At 43.5% G+C, this 20,602-nt stretch overlaps 1 protein-coding gene across 1 annotated transcript in view; it reads left to right on the plus strand.

Moving 5' to 3' along the window:
- The window catches only part of LOC126202979 (putative fatty acyl-CoA reductase CG5065), a 141,972-nt gene that overhangs the window by 62,285 nt on the left and 59,085 nt on the right, over positions 1–20,602 (plus strand). The window contains exons 4-5 of the mRNA XM_049937202.1: positions 10,806–10,954; positions 18,840–18,952. Of these exons, the coding sequence (XP_049793159.1) occupies positions 10,806–10,954; positions 18,840–18,952 (262 nt within the window). The remainder of the gene's footprint in view (positions 1–10,805; positions 10,955–18,839; positions 18,953–20,602) is intronic.

A 20,602-nucleotide genomic window follows, 5' to 3' on the forward strand; every position in this document is an offset into this window, starting at 1 on the left:
AGGAAATTTTGACATTGATGTCTGTGGGAAGAAGAGTCGCGTTTCGTTTCTAACATTTGATGTTAACTTATTCAAACGGCGTTTGCATATTGACACTTTTATTCATTACGATGACATGCAGAAAAAAGCCTCCGAATGTCATCTTGGTTAGTTTCTGGCCATGCCTGAAACGCACGCTGCGTCATTTTATGAAGACTGCTGGCTGGAGGCTGATATGAAAGTATTGCCTTCACATTGCAGCCGGCCAGTGTGGCCGAGCGGTTCTAGGCGCTTCAGTCTGGGACCGCGCGACCGCTACGGTCGCAGGTTCGAATCCTGCCTCGGGCATGGATGTGTGTGATGTCCTTAGGTTAGTTAGGTTTAAGTAGTTCTAAGTTCTAGGGGGCTGATGACCTCAGATACTAAGGCCCATAGTGCTCAGAGCCATTTTTGAACCTTCACATTGCATCCCAGTCACCCTCTATGGGTGACGAACCAGGGGCTGGGCACACATTTCTCAAGCTTTTATTTGCCAACTGCAGTGCGGGGTTTTGCACTATCCTGTCTGAATGTTTCACCTCGTTCTCCAGTCACGAAGAACATGACAACAGCTTTACTGTTCTTGTTACATACTGGCGAGCATTCAGCTTTCCAGCTATACCATAACTACAAAATCTCTCCTGCTACATCGCAGCAGTTCGAGAGGCATGGCTCTCAAGAATGGCTACTTACAGTGACCTTTCACCAGCTCGTGTATGGACACCTTATGACGATCTGAACTCCACAAACAGCAGTGAGACTCTTCGCTGAACACCAGCGAATGATGTTCAATGCCCTATTTTAATATGGATCTTAACCACCATAGATACCTCTGTTCTCAGCGATAAACAATACGTGGCAACTCGAGATTTCAATCCAGCTTCCAGTAGTCCGTTCCCGACAATTTATGCTGATGGTAATACCTTCCTCCATGTTCCAGCTGTTGCCGTACGTCTATCTGTCAGAGACAGTACAACAGTTATCGTCCTCGTACTGTTTCTTTTGAAACGATTCGCACATCCTCTTCTTGACACACTGTTTTCCTGACTCCATCTTGCCACCTCGCCTTCTGCAATCTGTATAAACTGTCGGTCTGATCACGCCAATATCTCGATCTTTCTCAAAGTCCGGAAAGTTATGAAAGCTTCACGCGAACGTCCTCTGGGCATGCTATGTTGCGACCTCCACCTAAGAAGTTCCAGTGGGATTAGACACATTCAGTTGCCGTCTAGTTCGCACATTGTATTTTATTTGTAATTACTGCTCTTTTCTGTGCTTCAAATAAGTTCGCATAAAAATGAAATTTTAATCAACGAATCCCACAGGCATGGAAATACTGAGTGCGTTTGGTCACGTGTTCGTGGTGTAACACTATCTATTTCCAACATTGTAGTAGAGGATTTGCACTCGTGTGTTTACTTAATGTTTATTTTGCGTCTGCCTTCGTTACGCATTAAAGGGGTTCCAAGAGGTCTCAGATATTTTCTTAAGAGTTTCTGACCACTGATGTTTATTTGTTCACATATAAAGGTATAAAGGAATATGGTTTTTTGTCAAATACTGAAAATTAGCACAATACGATAATTAATGATGCAACAGTAGTTTTTGAAAGTGAATAGGAAATGAGTTTTGTGCTAAATGTGATGGAACATGTGCTGGCTGTAGGCAAAGAGAAGCACATAGAGAAGAAAATGTCACAGGAAGACATGCTACATTACTATACTGTTTGTTACAGCTACGAAAGAGAAACTTGATAGTTAGACTCAAGGCATAGAAGGACGCCACCAGAAGGTCTTTCATAGGGATAAACAGCAGGTAATAGCCATAAATGTAAAAATCGTGCCTAGTTTTGAATGTATTAAAATAAGTTTAAATCCGTGAAGAAATTAACGAAACCAACTACAATTGGCATAAAGAACGAGAAAGTACTTGACAATCACACAGATTTACACATAATCAGTTCCTTTTGATCTTAAACATATCACGTCACAGTTCATTACTCATGTTAAAGGGTTTTCGATTATATCATTAGGACTCGGCTACCTTCAACTCTACACATTACACTGCACTCAGATTTTATTATTATACACTGCGCAACAGAATTAAAAGATCACTTTTTCGAAACTACCCATTGCAAGTCTGAAATTTCGCTCAAATATGCGTATGTCTTTGTTGCGGTGCAAAAGCATGGCGCCCTGCGAGGTCACCCTCGGGCTCGACGCCGCTTCCAACAGCAAGGTGTCGACACGTGCGGAAAACAGACAGGAGCTCAGAAGTCCATGCGACGTGTAAGACGGGTTAACGATGTCACATAGGCACGACATTTCATTACAGTTCTGCCCAACGCCACTGTGGACGCATCATACGATCAGAAACTCGTGACACCTCCTCGTACCGACATTTCACGCCCAGAATTGAAAGTACGCGGTTTTGATATGTGTGGCTGACGAAAACATTCCAGACACACCCTGGCTGAGAATCGGCACAAAAAGACCTCAGGGATGGCATAAAGGGCGGCAATGAAACAACCCATTTCCCTGAGGCGTTGATTGCTACACACTTCCTGACTGAACATCAGTTCGCAGAGTAGTGAGCAATAGGAAGACGTTCTTCGCAACCTGTGACATTGCTGCCACTCTCGGGCGTTTCAGCGTTACTCTGACATTGTGTGTGGGGCAGCATCCTCATCAAATGTAATCGCACCCATTTGGAGCGCAGCGCGATTTTTGCTGTGGTGTACGGGTTGGAATCACTAGGGATCGTTGAAAACCATCCGACGAAATTTGAAGGTGATCCGAAGCAGCTGAGGACGCTTATCCTTCTTCAGCACTCCTATATTCCGTTCACTTGTGGCGTGATCGTGGGGGAAAGTGACATTGACACATTTGTTACTGAAACGGCAAAGGGTCCCACTGAGACCCCCAGTTTGGCGAAATTCCCGCTGGTACTCGCCGACCTTTATTGAGAATTTTAAAATCGTACCTATACAGACAGTACCAGGCACCTGCAGGCTACATTGTTGTCCTTGCGCCTGATAGTTGGCCATCGGAATCGGACGGTCTCAAAGATGTTGCCGATCGCCAAGCACCTAGGATGACGTCACAGGTTCTGCCTGTAGAGATGGATTTTTGTAATTCTCAATAAAGGTGGCGGTTGCCAGCGAGGGTTTTGCCGAATCAGGGAGTCGTAGAGGACCGTTTGCCGTTTTATTCACGCATGTGTCAATGTCACACCCCTCCGTGGTCACTGAACAGGAGGGAGTGAATCAAGACGACTGAAAAAGTGTAAGAACCCTTCACTGTTTAGGATCATCTTCAGATTTCGTCGAATGGTTCTGAATGCTTCGTAGTGGTTACAACCTCTACATAACAGCAAACATTTCGGTCGCACTCCATTACACGCTTTCTCTGTGGTTGGCGCCCCATAATGTCCGTCGAGAAGGTTTGAAGCGGTCGAAATATGTGGGAACCAACGTCCCAAGGAAATGAGTGGTTTCATTGACGCCCTTTTGTATCACCTCCTGAGACCTTCTAGTTTAGATTCTGAGAGGCGGTGTGTCTGAAATGTTTTCCTCGCCCACTCATAAGAAACCACGTGATTTCAACACTGGGCATCGTGGTTCTGACCGCCGTTGCAGAGACTTCAAAAGAAGGAGTGAAATGTGGATAAGAGGGGCTGCGACGACCTTTCCATTCGTGACACGTCTACGGGGACGTTTGGCAGAATTTTGGTGAAATTTGGTGCCAATGTGACATCTTCACATGAACTTCTGAGCTGAGGCCTTTTTTAGTGTGTCGACATTGCTGCTTGATGCGTCGTCGAGCCCGAGTGTGATGTAGCAGGAGGTCATTCTTTTGCACCAGAGGGAGATTGTACGTACCTTTGAGCGAAATTTCAAAATTAAGCACCCCTTTTGGAGGGGGGAGGGGGGATTATGGTGCTTCGCAAAAGTGAACCTCTAATTCTGTTTTTCGGTATATTTTGACATTGGCAGGAAGTGACATATTAGTTTAGTCACATTCCATATTCGTACAGGATCAATCACATTTAATATTAGTATTGAAAAATTCACTGCCCCATGCAGTGACTGGAAACTGTAAAACTGACAGCACTAAAAATAACAATTTCTCGGTTGATATCCTACGGTTATTCTGTTACTACATGACAGCGATTCTGAATGAACTATGGCGAAATGTTTGATGAAAGTGTAATACCCCTTTGTGCGCCATGGCAAAGATCTTTGTCAAAGGAATATCATTAATATTTCATCAAATTTCATCATCAAAGTTACTTGATACTGTAATACAGGCCTTAGGGTGGGGTCCTCTTATTGTGCTTAAGCAAATGATCAATGCGAAAGCATATAAAGACGTCGTATAGTACCAGGTGTAACGCAGAGTAGAGAAACAATTTAGAAGCGATGATTGTATCAGCATGAAAATGGACCCTGTCATAGAGCACCATTTGTCAGGCAACTGTTTGAGTAGAATAATATTCCTGAAATGTGCTTGCCTGACCAGAGTCCGGACTTGAACACAGTAGAAAACATGTAGGATGAGAGAGAACGTCGATTTTTCTCCGAACTACAACGTCCAACGTCACTACCTTCTCCAGTTTCGGCTCTCGAGGAAGACTGGGCTGACGTTCCTGTAGACATCAACACCTCATTGAAAGTGTCTCTAGCAGGATTCAAGCCATCATAAAAGCCAAGGGTGGGAACACTGCATGTTAATGCCCGCTAAAAGTGTCAGGCTACTTTTGATCTCACTGTGTGGTCATAGACATCAAGGAACGAATAAATCTTATTATAAAAATGTGAGAAAGTGATATGAGCACCTTTGCTGACTGTATGTGAAAAAGACCTGTTTGGAATAAAGAAAAAAACTTCTGACGTAAAACACGGTCCATGCGCTAGATTGACATGCAGAAGACTGATTATTTGCCGATACTATCAGTTTTTCCTTCGTGAGGGACCTAGAAAGAGGTATACTCACACTCGTGAGATAAAACACAGGCTATTTGACACTTGAATATTGGCCAGGAACTTCTCTCCCGGTAACAGCTCTTAGTTTTAATGGGAATTCGTGAAATTTTAATGAAGGTCTGTATGGACGAGGTTTCAAAAAATTTCTGCGTGTGTATTAAAAAGTGTTCAAGCGTTAATTTACTCACTGTACAATCGAGGACATGTCTGCTAGGATCCTATGCCACAATCTTCTGTGTGTTTACAGAAATACTCCACCGTTAACTTCCGGAAGGGCAGTTTAGGATTAAAAAAATCAGTTTGGAGTGTCGTAGTGGCCCCTTGTGGTTAGAGGGCCAGCACAACCGGCATGCAAGTTGGGTTGCTGACCCCCTTCCAGGAGCGCGGACAGAAACAGTAACAGACTTTCCAAATAATCATGGAACTATTTCGCCAACAACATGTGACAGTGTTCCACCAATTAAAACTCCTATGACTCATGTAGCACTCCGCCGACCTGGCTTTATAAGCACGCCTAGATCGTCAGACCGGCAGTGTTTACCACCCGCTAGGAACAGCTCTAGCCAGTACTTACACCGGCCCTAGCATTGTATTCACTCGTCGTAGCATTGTAGTAGCATGTTGTATTTTGTGGAGTACATTTTGGTCAGTATTTTCTCCCATTGTCTTGTTTCCGTATTTGGATTTCCAACACAAGAGTGGTGTATGCCAAGAGGGCATTTTTCTTTAATTATAATAAAAGTGTTCAAATTGACTGTTAGTTCTTTCCTGCCGACCGCAGGACACTACATGGAGAATCGTCAGCTTAGTGATATTGGAATAACTATTGAAGCCATCTCAAATGCAGTGACCAGATAAGACGTAAATACTCACTGATGGGTCGAAAATAACTGATATACAATAAAAGCACATGGTGCCACCTTTTGTCCTTATCTCAGGGCAGAGCTCCCCACCACACCCCCCCACTCCCTCTCAGAACACATGGTGTTAACCACCGAAGCACTTGCCACCAGTTCGTTCGGTCGCTTTGACTGGGCTACGTTTCAGTTTCTCAGCTCTCCATACCCTAGCAGTACGGGGGGGCAATGACATTCGTCCTATGAACATAACACAAGTGGTTGAGTTGCAGCGGTAAGGAACTAGATCCAACAAAAATGTTGCTTCACCTTGATATTTACTTTAGGTGTGTTGCTATTGTATGTTTCTGTACCGATCGGAAGGTCGACACTTAAGTGGTTTGTAAACGTACTCATTTACCACGAGCGCTACCTATGGTTAGAATACCGCTTCGTCTGGATTGCAGCATCTCAGTTGAACGTAAAGCACCAGCAGGGACGCATTAGAAGGTCTGTGGAACAGTGAGTTAACATTCATGCCATAAAGGACAGTTGCGACCAATGATCAGGTTCCCATCATCACGTTACGTACAGAAAGCGTATCAACCATAGAAGTTACTCGACGTGTGCACCAAAGACGAAGTGATTTGGTGCGGACTTGGAATCGGTTCCAATTGACAAGTTACGTTGGGGACTTACCCCACACATGCTACCAAGTTAGACTGGTGCAAAGAATGATAGATATCTAAAAGAAATCGGGGGCTGAGTGCTCTAGGACTGAATTCTTCGAAGAGGTTGCAAGAGGTCATGTACCGCATCAAAATATTGGGGGACTATTTCATGGTGCGAGTCTCCATTCCCGATATCCATGAAGAGGACGATGTCGTACACCACAAATTCGTGGACACCGTTGCAGATGGGCGAGAAATCCTCCAGGTTTCGCGTCGGGAGTTCATGGACGAAGATCGGATATGTTTGTACCTAATAATCACAGACAACGTGTTTGTAGACAATCTGGTAATATCGAACGCCTCCAGCACCGTGGCCGAAATGTGCAACAAGATGGTGGTGAAATTATGTTCTGGGTAGCATTACATGGGGCCACCGTACACCTCCGTGATTACTGACAGCCATCACTCTGCTCTACAGTACAGGGACGAGATACTGCAACCAATAGTGGGACCGTATCGCCAACTTTTGGTGAAAATTTTATCTTGATGGGTAATTCGCGTGCTCGTTATACTATTTTCGTGAACATGTTCCTTCAGCGTGCTAGAACAGAGTGCCTTTCCTGTTCCCTGGACATGAAACCAATCAAACATATGTGGCTTCGATTGAAACTAGCTATTTTTGAAGCCGCAATGACCATGACCTGTCCACTACTTCCGCAGAATCGCTATTGAAGAGTGGGACAATTTGGACCACAGCTGACTTGATAGTCATATAGACTGTATATCACGACGACATCAAGTCTACATGCTCCATCACCTGTTAACGTTGCTTTGGTGTCCTGAGAAAAACCCCCGTCGGAAGCAGGTGATGTTGCCGCTAAACAAATGATATTTTTTTTATTGTTGGTCTGGACACATTCGAAGTGAATATATAAGCGTTATCCACAAAATTATTTTTTTTCTGTACCATGAATTAAAATATAAAGAGGTGATACAAAACTTTTGTTCCATCTCTCCGGTCTGTCCCCTCTGCTTAACGGCAGAATTCCTCCTGCACCCCTAATATTAACATGTTTGCTTTTAATTTGACCTAAGGTTGTTCTGACTTCTCTATATGCTGAGCTCATCGTTCAGACCACCGTTTCTATTTTTGTTTCTTCACATTTTTCCTGCAGCCGTTTCTCATTGGCATCCCTCCAATCACTGTTTCATTCCTGTCTTATACTGCTGAAATCCTTTCTTCCCATGAACATTTTTACTTGTTTTTTTTCTCGATGAATTGAAATACTTATGTTACCCAAGGTTTCTTCACATTTACCTTTCTTGCATCTGTATTTGTCCAATTTCTGTGATTTCCTTTGATGTAGATGTCCATTCCTCTTAAAATGAACTTGCTATTGTGGAATTCATGATCGCAGTATCTACAATCTTACATCTACATCTACATGATTACTCTGCAATTCACATTTAAGTGCTTGGAAGAGGGTTCATCGAACCACAATCATACTATCTCTCCACCATTCCACTCCCGAAGAGCGCGCAGGAAACACGAACACGTAAACCTTTCTGTTCGAGCTCTGATTTCTCTTATTTTATTTTGATGATCATTCCTACCTATGCAGGTTGGGCTCAACCTACTTAGATAACTTCAAACGCAACCCATCATTCTTCAGTAGTTCAGCATCCAACTTCTTCCCACATTCATCATTCTGAACGATTCTCGTACACTTCACTGGTCTTCATCATTGTGATCCGTGTCTATATCCGTTATAGGTACATATTGCAATCTGGTATCTCGTTTCTGAATCTCTGTCTGACCATTATGTAATCCGGTTGCAATCGTACCGTCTCTCTGCGCCTTTTCTAAGTGTACCTCCTCCTCTTGTGATTTTTAAACAGTGTATTCGCTATACCTAGTTGAAATTTATTGCAGACCTCGGTCTACCTCTTCCCTCACTCTAAGTACCGAGCCAGTATTCTCATGTAACTCTTACTTCTATTGTTTCCCATACTACCGTGTTTTAATTCCCCATTATTATTAAATTCTCACCCGCCTTTGCATACTGAATTACTTTTTGAATAACCTCATATGCTTTATCTGTCTCTTCATCTCCTGCTTGTGATGTCGACATACATAAGTGAAATACCGTTGTCGGCTTGCATTGCTGTCAATTCTGATCAGAACAACCCTATCACTGAACTGTTCGCAGCACCTCACTCTCTGCTCCACTTCGATTTTTCATGAGTCCTCCTCCCATCATCCCATTTTCTGCTCCTGTTATTGACCCCGTATTTGTTTGATCAGAAATCCGTGCCTTCTTTCCAGTTGACTTCACTGTCACCACTATATCTAGATTGGGCATTTGCGTTACCTTTTTCAAAATTTCTAAATTTCCTGCCATGTTCAAACTTTGCACGTTCCACACTTTGAGCAGTAGAATCCTACCCTACCGATGCTTATTCAGTCTTTTTCTCTTTTTCTCATGGGTCTCCTCCTGTTTGGCAGTCGCCACCTGGAGATAAGAATGGGGGACTAATCCGGAATACATGTTTCCATATATCAGTACTATAAAGAGCTAACAGTTGACTCGTCAGTCTTCTGACTTGTTTGATTCGGCCCACCACGAAGTCCTCTCCTGTATCAACTTTTCATCTCAGAGTAGCACTTGCAACATACCTCCTCAATTATTTGCTGAATATATTCCAGTCTCTTCCTCTATAGTCTTTACACTCTTCAGCACCCTCCAGTGCGATGGAAGTTATCCCTGAAGTCTTAATACATGTCCTATTATCCTGTCCTTTCTTCTTGTTAGAGTTTCCATATGTTCCTTCCTTCGCCTACTCTGAGGAGAACCTCTTCATTCCTTACCTTGTCAGTCCAGCAAATTTCCAACTTCGTTGTGGAGCACCACATCTCAAATGCTTCTATTCTCTTCCAGTTTCTCCACAGTCCATGAGTCAGTACAATACAATGCTGTGTTCCCAACGCACATTCTCAGAAGTTTCTTCCTCAAATTAAGGGCTATGTTTGATACTAGTGGACTTCTCCTGACCAGGAATGCCCTTTACGCCAGTGCTAGTCTGCTTTTTGTATCGTCCCTTCGAATTCGTTAACTTTGTGTACTTCGCGTTCCGCCCCAGTTCCGTGTTAAATTGCTCGCTATTCTCTTTTCTGCTACTTCTCATTACGTTCGACTATCTTCGATTTACTTTCTGGACTCAAGAGACTGTTCATTCCATTCAGCCGGCCGCGGTGGCCGAGCGGTTCTAGGCGCTTCAGTCTGCAACCGCGCGACTGCTACGGTCGCAGGTTCGAATCCTGCCTCGGGCATGGATGTGTGTGATGTCCTTAGGTTAGTTAGGTTTAAGTAGTTCTGAGTTCTAGGGGACTGATGACCTCAGATGTTAAGTCCCATAGTGCTCAGAGCCATTTGAACCATTTTTTTTTCATTCCATTCAACAGGTCGTGTAATTGTGCTCCAATTTCACTTAGAATAGCAATCTCATCAGCGGATCTTATCGTTGATCCCATTTCACCTTGAATTGTATGGCCACTGTTGACCTTTCTTTAATTTCTGTCATTGCTTCTTCGATGTGTAGATTGAACAGCAGAGGCGAAAGACTGCATCCCTGCCTTACACTATAGATTTACGAAGATGAACTAGGAACCAAGAAGCTGTCAGTTGGAAGGAAGATCAAAAAATTAGGGTTTTTTTTTACCATACCGTCAGCGTCACTAGAGGTGAAGCATGATATCGGATTAGAGAGGGTTGAGGAAGAAAATCGGTCGTGTCCTTTGCAAAGGAACCATTCAGACATATCCCTTGAGCGATACAGGTAATTCGCAGAAAAACAGCCAGATAGCCAGACAGCTAGACAGCTGAAACTTCCTGGCAGATTAAAACTGTGTGCCGGACCGAGACTCGAACTCGGGACCTTTGCCTTTCGCGGGCAAGTGCTCTACCAACTGAGCTACCCAAGCACGACTCACGTCCCGTCCTCACAGCTTTACTTCTGCCAGTATCTCGTCTCCTACCATCCAAACTTTACAGAAGCTCTCCTGCGAACCCTGCAGAACTAGCACTCCTGAAAGAAAGGATATAGCGGAGACATGGCTTAGCCACAGCCTGGGGAATGTTTCCAGAATAGCTAGACAGACAGTTCAACTGAAATATCCGTTTCTGCTGTTCATTGCCCTCAATCACTAGACGTCGATGACAGTGGGCTGCCTTCAGGCCGTTCGCAGCTAGCGTGTCGTGGCGGAGTGTCGCTGAGTGCCGGTGCTGGTGTCGGCAGGTCTTAGTGCACATGTCGACGGCGTTCTGCAACTGCGTGGTGCGCGACGCAGTGGCAGAGCGCGTCTACCCCACCAGCCTGCCGCCGGAGCGCGTGCTGGAGCTCGTCCACGGCCTCACGGACGCAGAGCTGGAGGCCGCCACGCCCAGGTAACCGTGCGGCGCTTCTCATGCGTTAACCAGCCTGTGCTGGAAAAAAAAAACTGCACGAAATGTTACACAATCACTATACGAGATGCGACAATAAAGTAATGAGACTGATGTGAAAAGAAAATATTGCTTACCATTTTAGTCAAGTTTAGTGTTGTCTCCTTCAAAGTAGTTCCCTTCTGATTGCACACGCTTTTTCCAGCGCTTCTGACATCGATGGTAACATTTCAGGAACTCATCTTCTGTAATATCCTCCAAGACCCTCGTCACAGCTTTTTGGACAGCTTGTGTTGTTTGAAAATCCTTGACCGCCGTTTTGACTCTTGTAAATAGAAAGAACTCGCACGGATCGATATCTGGTGAGTAAGGAGGCTGTCGTAGTACTGAAATTTGTTTTGAGGTTAAAAATTGCTGTACTGACGGAGCAGTATGGGATGGCGCATGATCGTGATGCAGAATACAATTATCAGCAATGTTGGCAAGGACATGGAAGAACTCTTTTATGAAGTATTTCTAAAATATTGGTTAACTGTTTGTCCAGGAGGCACCCACTCTTTATGAACAGTTCCCTCGGAATCAAAGAAGCACACAAGCATGCATTTCAAAAATGGTTCAAATGGTTCAAATGGCTCTGAGCACTATGGGACTCAACTGCTGAGGTCATTAGTCCCCTAGAACTTAGAACTAGTTAAACCTAACTAACCTAAGGACATCACAAACATCCATGCCCGAGGCAGGATTCGAACCTGCGACCGTAGCGGTCTTGCGGTTCCAGACTGTAGCGCCTTTAACCGCACGGCCACTTCGGCCGGCATGCATTTCACTTTTGACTTTGATATGCGAGCTTTTCTTGGTCTGGGTGATCGCTTTGAGCACCATTGCGAACTTTGGCGTTTTGTCTCCGGATCGTACTGAAAAAACCAACTCTCATCACCAGTGATATCACAGCTCAACAATTCTGGATTGATTTCCGTTTGGTCTAACAGATCGGCTTCCACATTTTTCCGTGTTTCTCGCTGTTGTGGTGTGAGATTCTTGGGGACCATTTTTCCACAAATATTTATCATACTCTGATCTTCATTAATTATTAGACGAACGGTTTCTCGATTCATGTTCAGTTCTTCTGCAATCATTTTCACGGATAATCTTCGATCAGATTGCACGAATTCGCGCAGCCTGGTCAAGTTGACATCTGTCCGTGAGGTTGATGATCGTCCACTGTGGTCTTCATTTTCAACATTCGTTCTGCCTTCACTAAACATTTTATGCCAATGAAAAACTTGAGCTCTTGACATAACCTCCTCTCCAAAAGCCTTCTGAAGCTTACCGTAAGCCCGCATCTCGTGGTCGTGCGGTAGCGTTCTCGCTTCCCACGCCCGGGTTCCCAGGTTCGATTCCCGGCGGGGTCAGGGATTTTCTCTGCCTCGTGATGGCTGGCTGTTGTGTGCTGTCCTTAGGTTAGTTAGGTTTAAGTAGTTCTAAGTTCTAGGGGACTTATGACCACAGCAGTTGAGTCCCATAGTGCTCAGAGCCATTTGAACCAAGCTTACCGTAAATTGTCGTCGTGTTTACACCCAATTTAACGCAAAAAGAAATGTCATACCATTGCGCAATATTATGCGGTTCCATTCCCATGACGAGGGACACAAATATGTGTTAACTTATTACCGCACAACTCACGGCTGAGCAGTTGCATCGATGTGCCGCTTGGACTAGAAGCAGCTTATAGACCAAGGTCAAAGATATTGTGCCTACGCAAGCCTGCAGGGTTGCCACATCTTGCAAAGAAAATAAGTCTCATTAATTTATTGTCACACCTCGTATTTTTATTTCAGTGTGACTTCTCATTAGAACATAACTCGATATCTAATTATTTGTCCAAGACATGAGGAAGGGCAACACCAGTCGTAAATTTGTAATGTGTTTATCGCAGATCAATATTTTCATTGCTACATGAATGGATCAGGCACAAAAATATCAGGTTGTAAACCGTACATTTACATACCAATGATATTCCAGTAATGATGACTCATCGTAAATAAAATCGCTTATGGTTCCACATTCACATTAGAGGCAACAGCTAAACTGAGCATCCTGCTTATATTTCTACGTGGCTAATCTCGTTATGTGACATCAATAGTAACTAGCGCGCTCTTTATTACTATCATTTGTATACTACATTTTTCAAAAATTATTTAAAAATAAAATGTAGTAGCTTTTCTTAAAGTAACAATGGTAACCTTAAATACTAAAATAAATTCAGCAATTACATTAAAACCAGAAGACAGATTCCACATATAGACGGTGTTAGTTCAATTACCAATAATATTTGTTTTTGTATAAAAATATTACAAAACCATAAAGCAAAAATATTACAAAAGAAGCTAAACGTTGTCGCACCCTGACGATCAACAGTGATCTGACTGGTTTGATGTGGACCACCGCAACTTCCTTATATGTGCCAACCTCTTCATTCCACAGTACTACTTCGAACCAGTGTCCTCAGTTGTCAGACGTTCTCCAATCTCTGTGTCCCCTACAGTTGCTACCCCCTACAGCTTCCTCTAGTGCCGTGGAAGCTACTCCCCGATGTCTTAAAAAATGCCGCATAATTCTCCCCCTTCTTTCTCAGCGTTCTCCACTTGTGTCGTCAGTGGTGCTGCAGTGAACCTCATTCCTTAACAGCACGCCCAAATTTCAGCATCCTTCTGTAGCATCTCTTCTCAAACAATAATTCTCTTCTCCCACTACCTGTGATTCACTTGCATACGATATTGTGCTCCAAACGTACATTCTCAGAAATTTCTTCCTCGAAAAGACATATGCTGTATAGTATCAGACTTATTTGGGCCACCAGTTTGCTTTTCATGTCCTCCTTGCTTCGTCCATCATCTGTACTTTTGCCTCAAATGTAGCAGGACTCATTAACTTCATCGATTTCCTCTTCCCCGATTTTTAAGTTCGTTTTATCACTAATCTCGTGTCTGGTACCCTTCAGGAAGCTCACAACTGTTTTGTGAGCACTTGAATGATGAGCACGGGGCCCCAGGCTACTGCAACACGTACTTCCTTTCTTGAGTTTCAGTCTCCCATCTCTGACTGTCCTGAAATCTCTGTCCTTTTCTTTCGACGCAATGCAGCGAGTGCACCTACAGCGCAACGAGGAATTTAACTCATTGTATGGGTGATGCAACTGAGGCCGGAGGTTGTTATGTGACGCTTTGGGGCTGTGTTCTGAACAATATTAGGGTCCTCTTATCTAGGGGTAAAATACAAGGAGCGAAAGGCTATTTACAATTTGTACAGAAACCAGATGGCAGTTATAAGAGTCGAGAGGCATGAAAGGGAAGCAGTGGTTGGAAAAGGAGTGAGACAGGGTTGTAGCCTCTCCCCGATATTATTCAATCTGTATATTGAGCAAGCAGTAAAGGAAACAAAAGAAAAATTCGGAGTAGGTATTAAAATTCATGGAGAAGAAGTAAAAACTTTGAGGTTCGCCGATGACATTGTAATTCTGTCAGAGACAGCAAAGGACTTGGAAGAGCAGTTGAACGGAATGGACAGTGTCTTGAAAGGAGGATATAAGATGAACATCAACAAAAGCAAAACGAGGATAATGGAATGTAGTCGAATCAAATCAGGTGATGCTGAGGGGATTAGATTAGGGAATGAGACACTTAAAGTAGTAAAGGAGTTTTGCTATTTAGGGAGTAAAATAACTGATGATGGTCGAAGTAGAGAGGATATAAAATGTAGACTGGCAATGGCAAGGAAAGCGTTTCTCAAGAAGAGAAATTTGTTAACATCGAGTATAGATTTAAGTGTCAGGAAGTCATTTCTGAAAGTATTTGTATGGAGTGTAGCCATGTATGGAAGTGAAACATGGACGATAAATAGTTTGGACAAGAAGAGAATAGAAGCTTTCGAAATGTGGTGCTACAGAAGAATGCTGAAGATAAGGTGGGTAGATCACGTAACTAATGAGGAGGTATTGAATAGGATTGGGGAGAAGAGAAGTTTGTGGCGCAACTTGACTAGAAGAAGGGATCGGTTGGTAGGTCATGTTTTGAGGCATCAAGGGATCACAAATTTAGCATTGGAGGGCAGCGTGGAGGGTAAAAATCGTAGAGGGAGACCAAGAGATGAATACACTAAGCAGATTCAGAAGGATGTAGGTTGCAGTAGGTACTGGGAGATGAAGAAGCTTGCACAGGATAGAGTAGCATGGAGAGCTGCATCAAACCAGTCTCAGGACTGAAGACCACAACAACAACAACTTATGTAGGTTACCGTGAACATGAACCAGGATGTTTATTTCAACATTCTCGACGACCGAAGATTGCTCTTTTCTTATAAATCTTCATGATGAGTGATAAATCAACGGAATCCGATATGTATATATAAAGATGGCGGTTCTGTCGGTACACAAGATATAAAAGGGCAGTGCAGTGGCAGAGCTGTCATTAGCACTCAGGCGAATCATGTGAAAAGGTGGCCGACGTGATTGTGGCCGAACCATGACAGTTAACAGACTTTGAACGAGGAATGATAGTTGCAGCTAGAGCATGGGACATTCCATTTCGGAAATCGTTATGGAATTAAACATTCCGAGATACACAGTATCAAGAGTGTGCCAAAAATAAAAAATTGCAGGCACTGCGTCCCACCACGGACAACGCAGTGGCCGACGGGTTTCACTTAACGACAGACAGCAGCGGCATTTGCATACAGTTGCCAGTGCTAACAGCAAGAACACTGGGTGAAATAACTGCAGCAATCAGTGTGGGACGTACGAGGAACGTATCCGTTCTAACACAGCGGCGAAATTTGGCATTAATGGGCTATGGCAGCAGACGACCGACACGAGTGCCTTTTCTAAGAGCATGGGATTGCCTGCAGCGCCTCTCCTGGCCACGTGACCCTATAGGTTGGAAAACCATGGCGTAGTCAGATGAGTTCCAGGTGCCGAACCGCACAATAATGGATTCGGTGTATGGGGCGGCGGTGGAGTGGGTGGACTGATGTGGCCTGTTGTGGAGTTGTGAACCACTGAGGACTACGGCGGGGCGAAGCCTCCCCGTCGTTTCTAGGTCCCCACTTTAATACACAATACACAATCTGCGATGTCCCCATTCGTTTAAGTTATCTTAATTAGGAATCTTAATTGCTCTAATGACCATGTTTGGCAATCGGACTCGAAAAACGGGAAACGATTGTTTGCATTTGCTGCTGAGCAGTAAAACTACTGATCACTCTCTATATTAACAGAATTTGCACACTACCACACTACGAATTACACACAAATAAATAGCTATTGCCAAGTGGAAGCAGAGGCAACATGTCTAACTTCGTACGAACTGCCTTTGAGGTGACCATTATGAAAAAAAGGTTAACTAATATGAACACTTTATTTGCATCAGTGCCTAACGAGCATTTCTACATACACTCACGCACAAATAACTACTTCGAATGTAAGACACCTTATAGATACTCGCCATACAAATATTATATTGACTACTCTGCGTAGCATAGAAGATGCTTAGCATAATGTGTTGGCAAGTTTTGTAACCGTACAGTTACGAATATTTGTTTGATACCATAGCTGAAATTATTTAGATCACTTATCTACATCTGACAAGGAATAACACTTTCTGTTTGAGCTATCCTTCGAGCCTAACTCTGAATAAGCAGAGTATTATTTCGTGGCACTTACACTAGTTGAGAATTTTCACACTGTACAATCCACCACAATGCTTTTTACACAATAAAAGTTTCACGTTATGATGCAGTGTAATCTTCTTAAGTTCATCATCAGCAACACACAACATTATAAGAGGATTTAACTGGTTCATAATTTACTTACCAGCTTCATTTCAGTTACTGGAAACTATTTACATTCAGATTTCTTCCACAGCAAAACGTAGTTTAACACATTTTCCCATAGGAAAAAAGGGTAATTTGCTATCTACACAAATAATAACACTGTAAAAGAGTTTGCTTTTAGAATAACTCAAATAATTATTATGTAACTTGAAAATCAGGATAGAGCATGGCTTTCACAACTCAAATATGGGTTCCTTCTATGAAATCCGAATTCCACAAACGCACATACGGAAGTAAACCTAAGTCTTCTACGTGTGTGGTGAGGAGCTATGTACAAGCCTCCGTCGAAAAGGCTATTAAAATGCTCTTCGCTGCTTACACTTTTGTGGCCCTGAATAATACTGCTTTCTCCTTTGTAGTAATAGCCATTATGACGTATGTTGAAGTTTTACAGAGCCCACGACTCCACAACATATCCGGCATATATTTCGTAATAGCTCGGACCTCACATCTACTTACATAACATAGGTGTGCTTGTTTACCTGCTCTTGTTATAGAAATGAAGGCCCTAATTTATAATTAGCTCAATTAAGACCACACGGGAACATTACCACTGCATGTCACCAGGCCTGAACTAGGACAATCTATATTGCACTGTTCTGGGATAAAGTTTCTAAAAATGACGGAATACAGCCCCGCCACTACATCCGCAACGATTTCCCTAAAAATATATCTTAATACTAAAGCCATGTCCCCTTAAAGCGAGTAATACATAACTTTACAATACATCTTAATAAGTCTTTTTCACACAATTAATAAAAGAATACACTTTTACATGAATGTGTAGTGTCTGTTCTTTCGGACGTGAACAATGAAACAGACACCATACAGAATCACTTGTGGGTGTGATCCGATGCAGGTATGTGCTTGAATAGAGAGACCCGATTCCAAATGATTGACATCATTTCTAGTGGATAGCGTAACACTATAGATCTGGGAAGCTAGTGTACATTTTTCTTCTTACGACCTCAATTATGCAAATTGAAGGTGGAGGGGGAGAAAGGAAAGGAAGGGGAAGGGATTATTGATGTCAGCTGCTTCGGGACTTTATGCTGAATCATCAGCGACGAGTGAAAATGTATGCCAGGCTGGGATTCAAACCCGATATCTCAGTTCGTATAATTGACTTGCCTCGATGGCCAATGAATCCACCACCTTCAGTGCGGACGCACAATTACGTCCTACCACTTGGGGGAATCCCAAAGTAGCGGACATGGAGGACACGAACAGGGGCTGCAGATAAGTGCCGCTGGGTGGGAGTGTTGTTCAGCTGAGAGTCGTGCCGAGATAGTCCTCGCAATTACGACGAAACACTGTGTCCAGGTGACGCAATGGTGAATGCAAGTGCCTAGTAAGCAAGCGATCCCAGGTTCGAATTCCCGTCCGACACACATTTTCACTTGTCGCCGCTTATTCTACCATAAAGTCCCTTTGCAGCTGGCTTCAATAATCTCTTCCCCTTCCTTTCCTTTCTCTCCCATTCGCCTTCAATTTACAAAAAAATATACATTGCAGTTTCACAAATACTGTTTATGTACGTCTATAGCATCATTAGTTGTAACTTCAGCCACGAGGCAGCAGTACTTCACAACATTAGTTCTCATTATGCCTGCCTGATGGCACGTGAACGTAATTTGGCGTGCTTTATGTCGCACCTCCTCACTCATGAGAGCGGAAAAATGCTTAAGCCTTACCAACTGTTGCAACCCAATTTTTTTGCAGAAAAATTTATCTCGTTTGCAGTAATGATATTTATACCATTATATCCTGATTGGGGATAATTTGTGCGATTGCATTTGGCTTGTGAAATTCTTTCACACACATAGTTAAAATAATAACGTTATGTGTTGTCTATTTGTCACATTATTTGCATAGCTCTCAAGCTATATGCGATAAGTGTCACATTGTTGATCCCACCATTATAGTTTGGATGACAGTTTTCGTGTTTCCACCTTAGAGTAGAGTTGTTACTGTATGAGAGTGTTGCCTTGGTCTGGTGCAGCCTGGTCGGCGGCCATCCCAGCGCGTACACCTTCAGCAAGCAGCTGGCTGAGAACCTGCTGGTCGAGCGCCGGCCGCCTGGACTGAGACTCGTCATCGTGCGGCCCTCCATAGGTGAGTAGTGCTGTGTGCTATGCCGGCCGCGGTGGTCTAGCGGTTCTAGGCGCTCAGTCCGGAACCGCGCGACTGCTACGGTCGCAGGTTCGAATCCTGCCTTGGGCATGGATGTGTGTGATGTCCTTAGGTTAGTTAGGTTTAAGTAGTTCTAAGTTCTAGGGGACTGATGACCACAGATGTTAAGTCCCATAGTGCTCAGAGCCATTTTTTTGAGTAGTGCTGTCTGTCAAAGTTCACGTTTGATGGTCGCCTTTACTATATGCAATGTAGAGTCAATACATTATGACCGCTGCCCAATTCGAGACTAAATGCTGCCTGCTCTCACTGCAACCACAAGACGCTGTAAGGAAAGCACAGTATCTGATGAAATGTTTCTGGACACCTATTAGTAGATATTAATACAGGACGTGTTACGCTTCTCCTTTATGATGATTTTAACTCTGCTGGGGACACTTGAAATAAGCTGTTTGAATGTATGTGGAGGAATTGCAGCCCATTCTTCCTAAAGAGCTGAAGCCAGAGAAGGTAGTGATGTTGGATGCTGGGTCTGGAGCGAAGTTGAGTTTCTGATTCATCCCAAAGGCATTCCATTGTATTCAGGTTGGGACTGTATACAGAAGAGTGCAGTTAGGAATGGTGTTGGCCACAAATAATTGTGTCGTAGATGCTGCTGTATGACAGGACGCATTGTCTTGCTGATAGAATCAGTCATCATCTATCAAGTGTTTCTCTGCTGTATGCAGTTCATAATGCCATAAACTAAGTTCATAATCTTCCGCGTTTAGCATTTTCTTAAGAATACTAAGGGAACTATACCCTAACCCGAAAACCACCCCCATTCCAGAATACCGCCTCCTCCATAGTTCGATGTTGGTATTATACATGTTGCTAGCTACCATTCTCCAGACGTTAATCAAACCCAAACCCTTCCATCGGATTTCCATAGGGTGTAGCATAATTCAGCACTCCAAATTACTCTCTTCGAGTGATCTATTGTCCCGTGGCGTTACTCTTCACGCCCTATCACTGTCGCTTAGCACTGACTACAAAAATACATTGAGTATGAGATGCTCCACCACTGTTCGCCATTATTTTTAACTCCCTACGCCAAGTCAGTGTGTTAGCTGACCTTTGGTAGAACTATGGAATAGACGAGTGATTCCTTTTGAGGATTTCATGCGATTTTTTTACAACCACCCTCTACAATGTTTGACGGTCCGTGTCTGTCCCTACGTGAGATCTACCTGGTCTTGGTTTAGCTGCGGTTATTCCCTCGTATTTCCAAATCAGTCCCAACACAAACAGTCCACTCGGACAGCCTTAGAAGGGTTGTTGACATGTCGCTAAGAGACGCGTTAATCAGGTAACATCCAATGACTTTCGAAGTCTCTGAGCTGACCGAACCATAATGCAGTTGCTGCTTCTTTACTGACAACACCGTACTCCCTGTCTCCTTTTATGCTAGTAGGCCCACCTATAGTGAAATTTAGTGGTCAGTTCTGTATTACATAGGGGTGTACAGACACTTCGTTCGAATAATGAAAGTGAAGCAGAAACTAATAGTGAACCGTTTTAGTAATGGTACAGGCCGCAAGTGGAGAAATTCAGTGATATAAGCGAGCGACTTTGACATAAGGCAGATTATGG

Source organism: Schistocerca nitens, chromosome 1 (genome assembly GCF_023898315.1).
Source record: "Schistocerca nitens isolate TAMUIC-IGC-003100 chromosome 1, iqSchNite1.1, whole genome shotgun sequence".
NCBI classification, from domain to species: Eukaryota; Metazoa; Arthropoda; class Insecta; order Orthoptera; family Acrididae; genus Schistocerca; species Schistocerca nitens.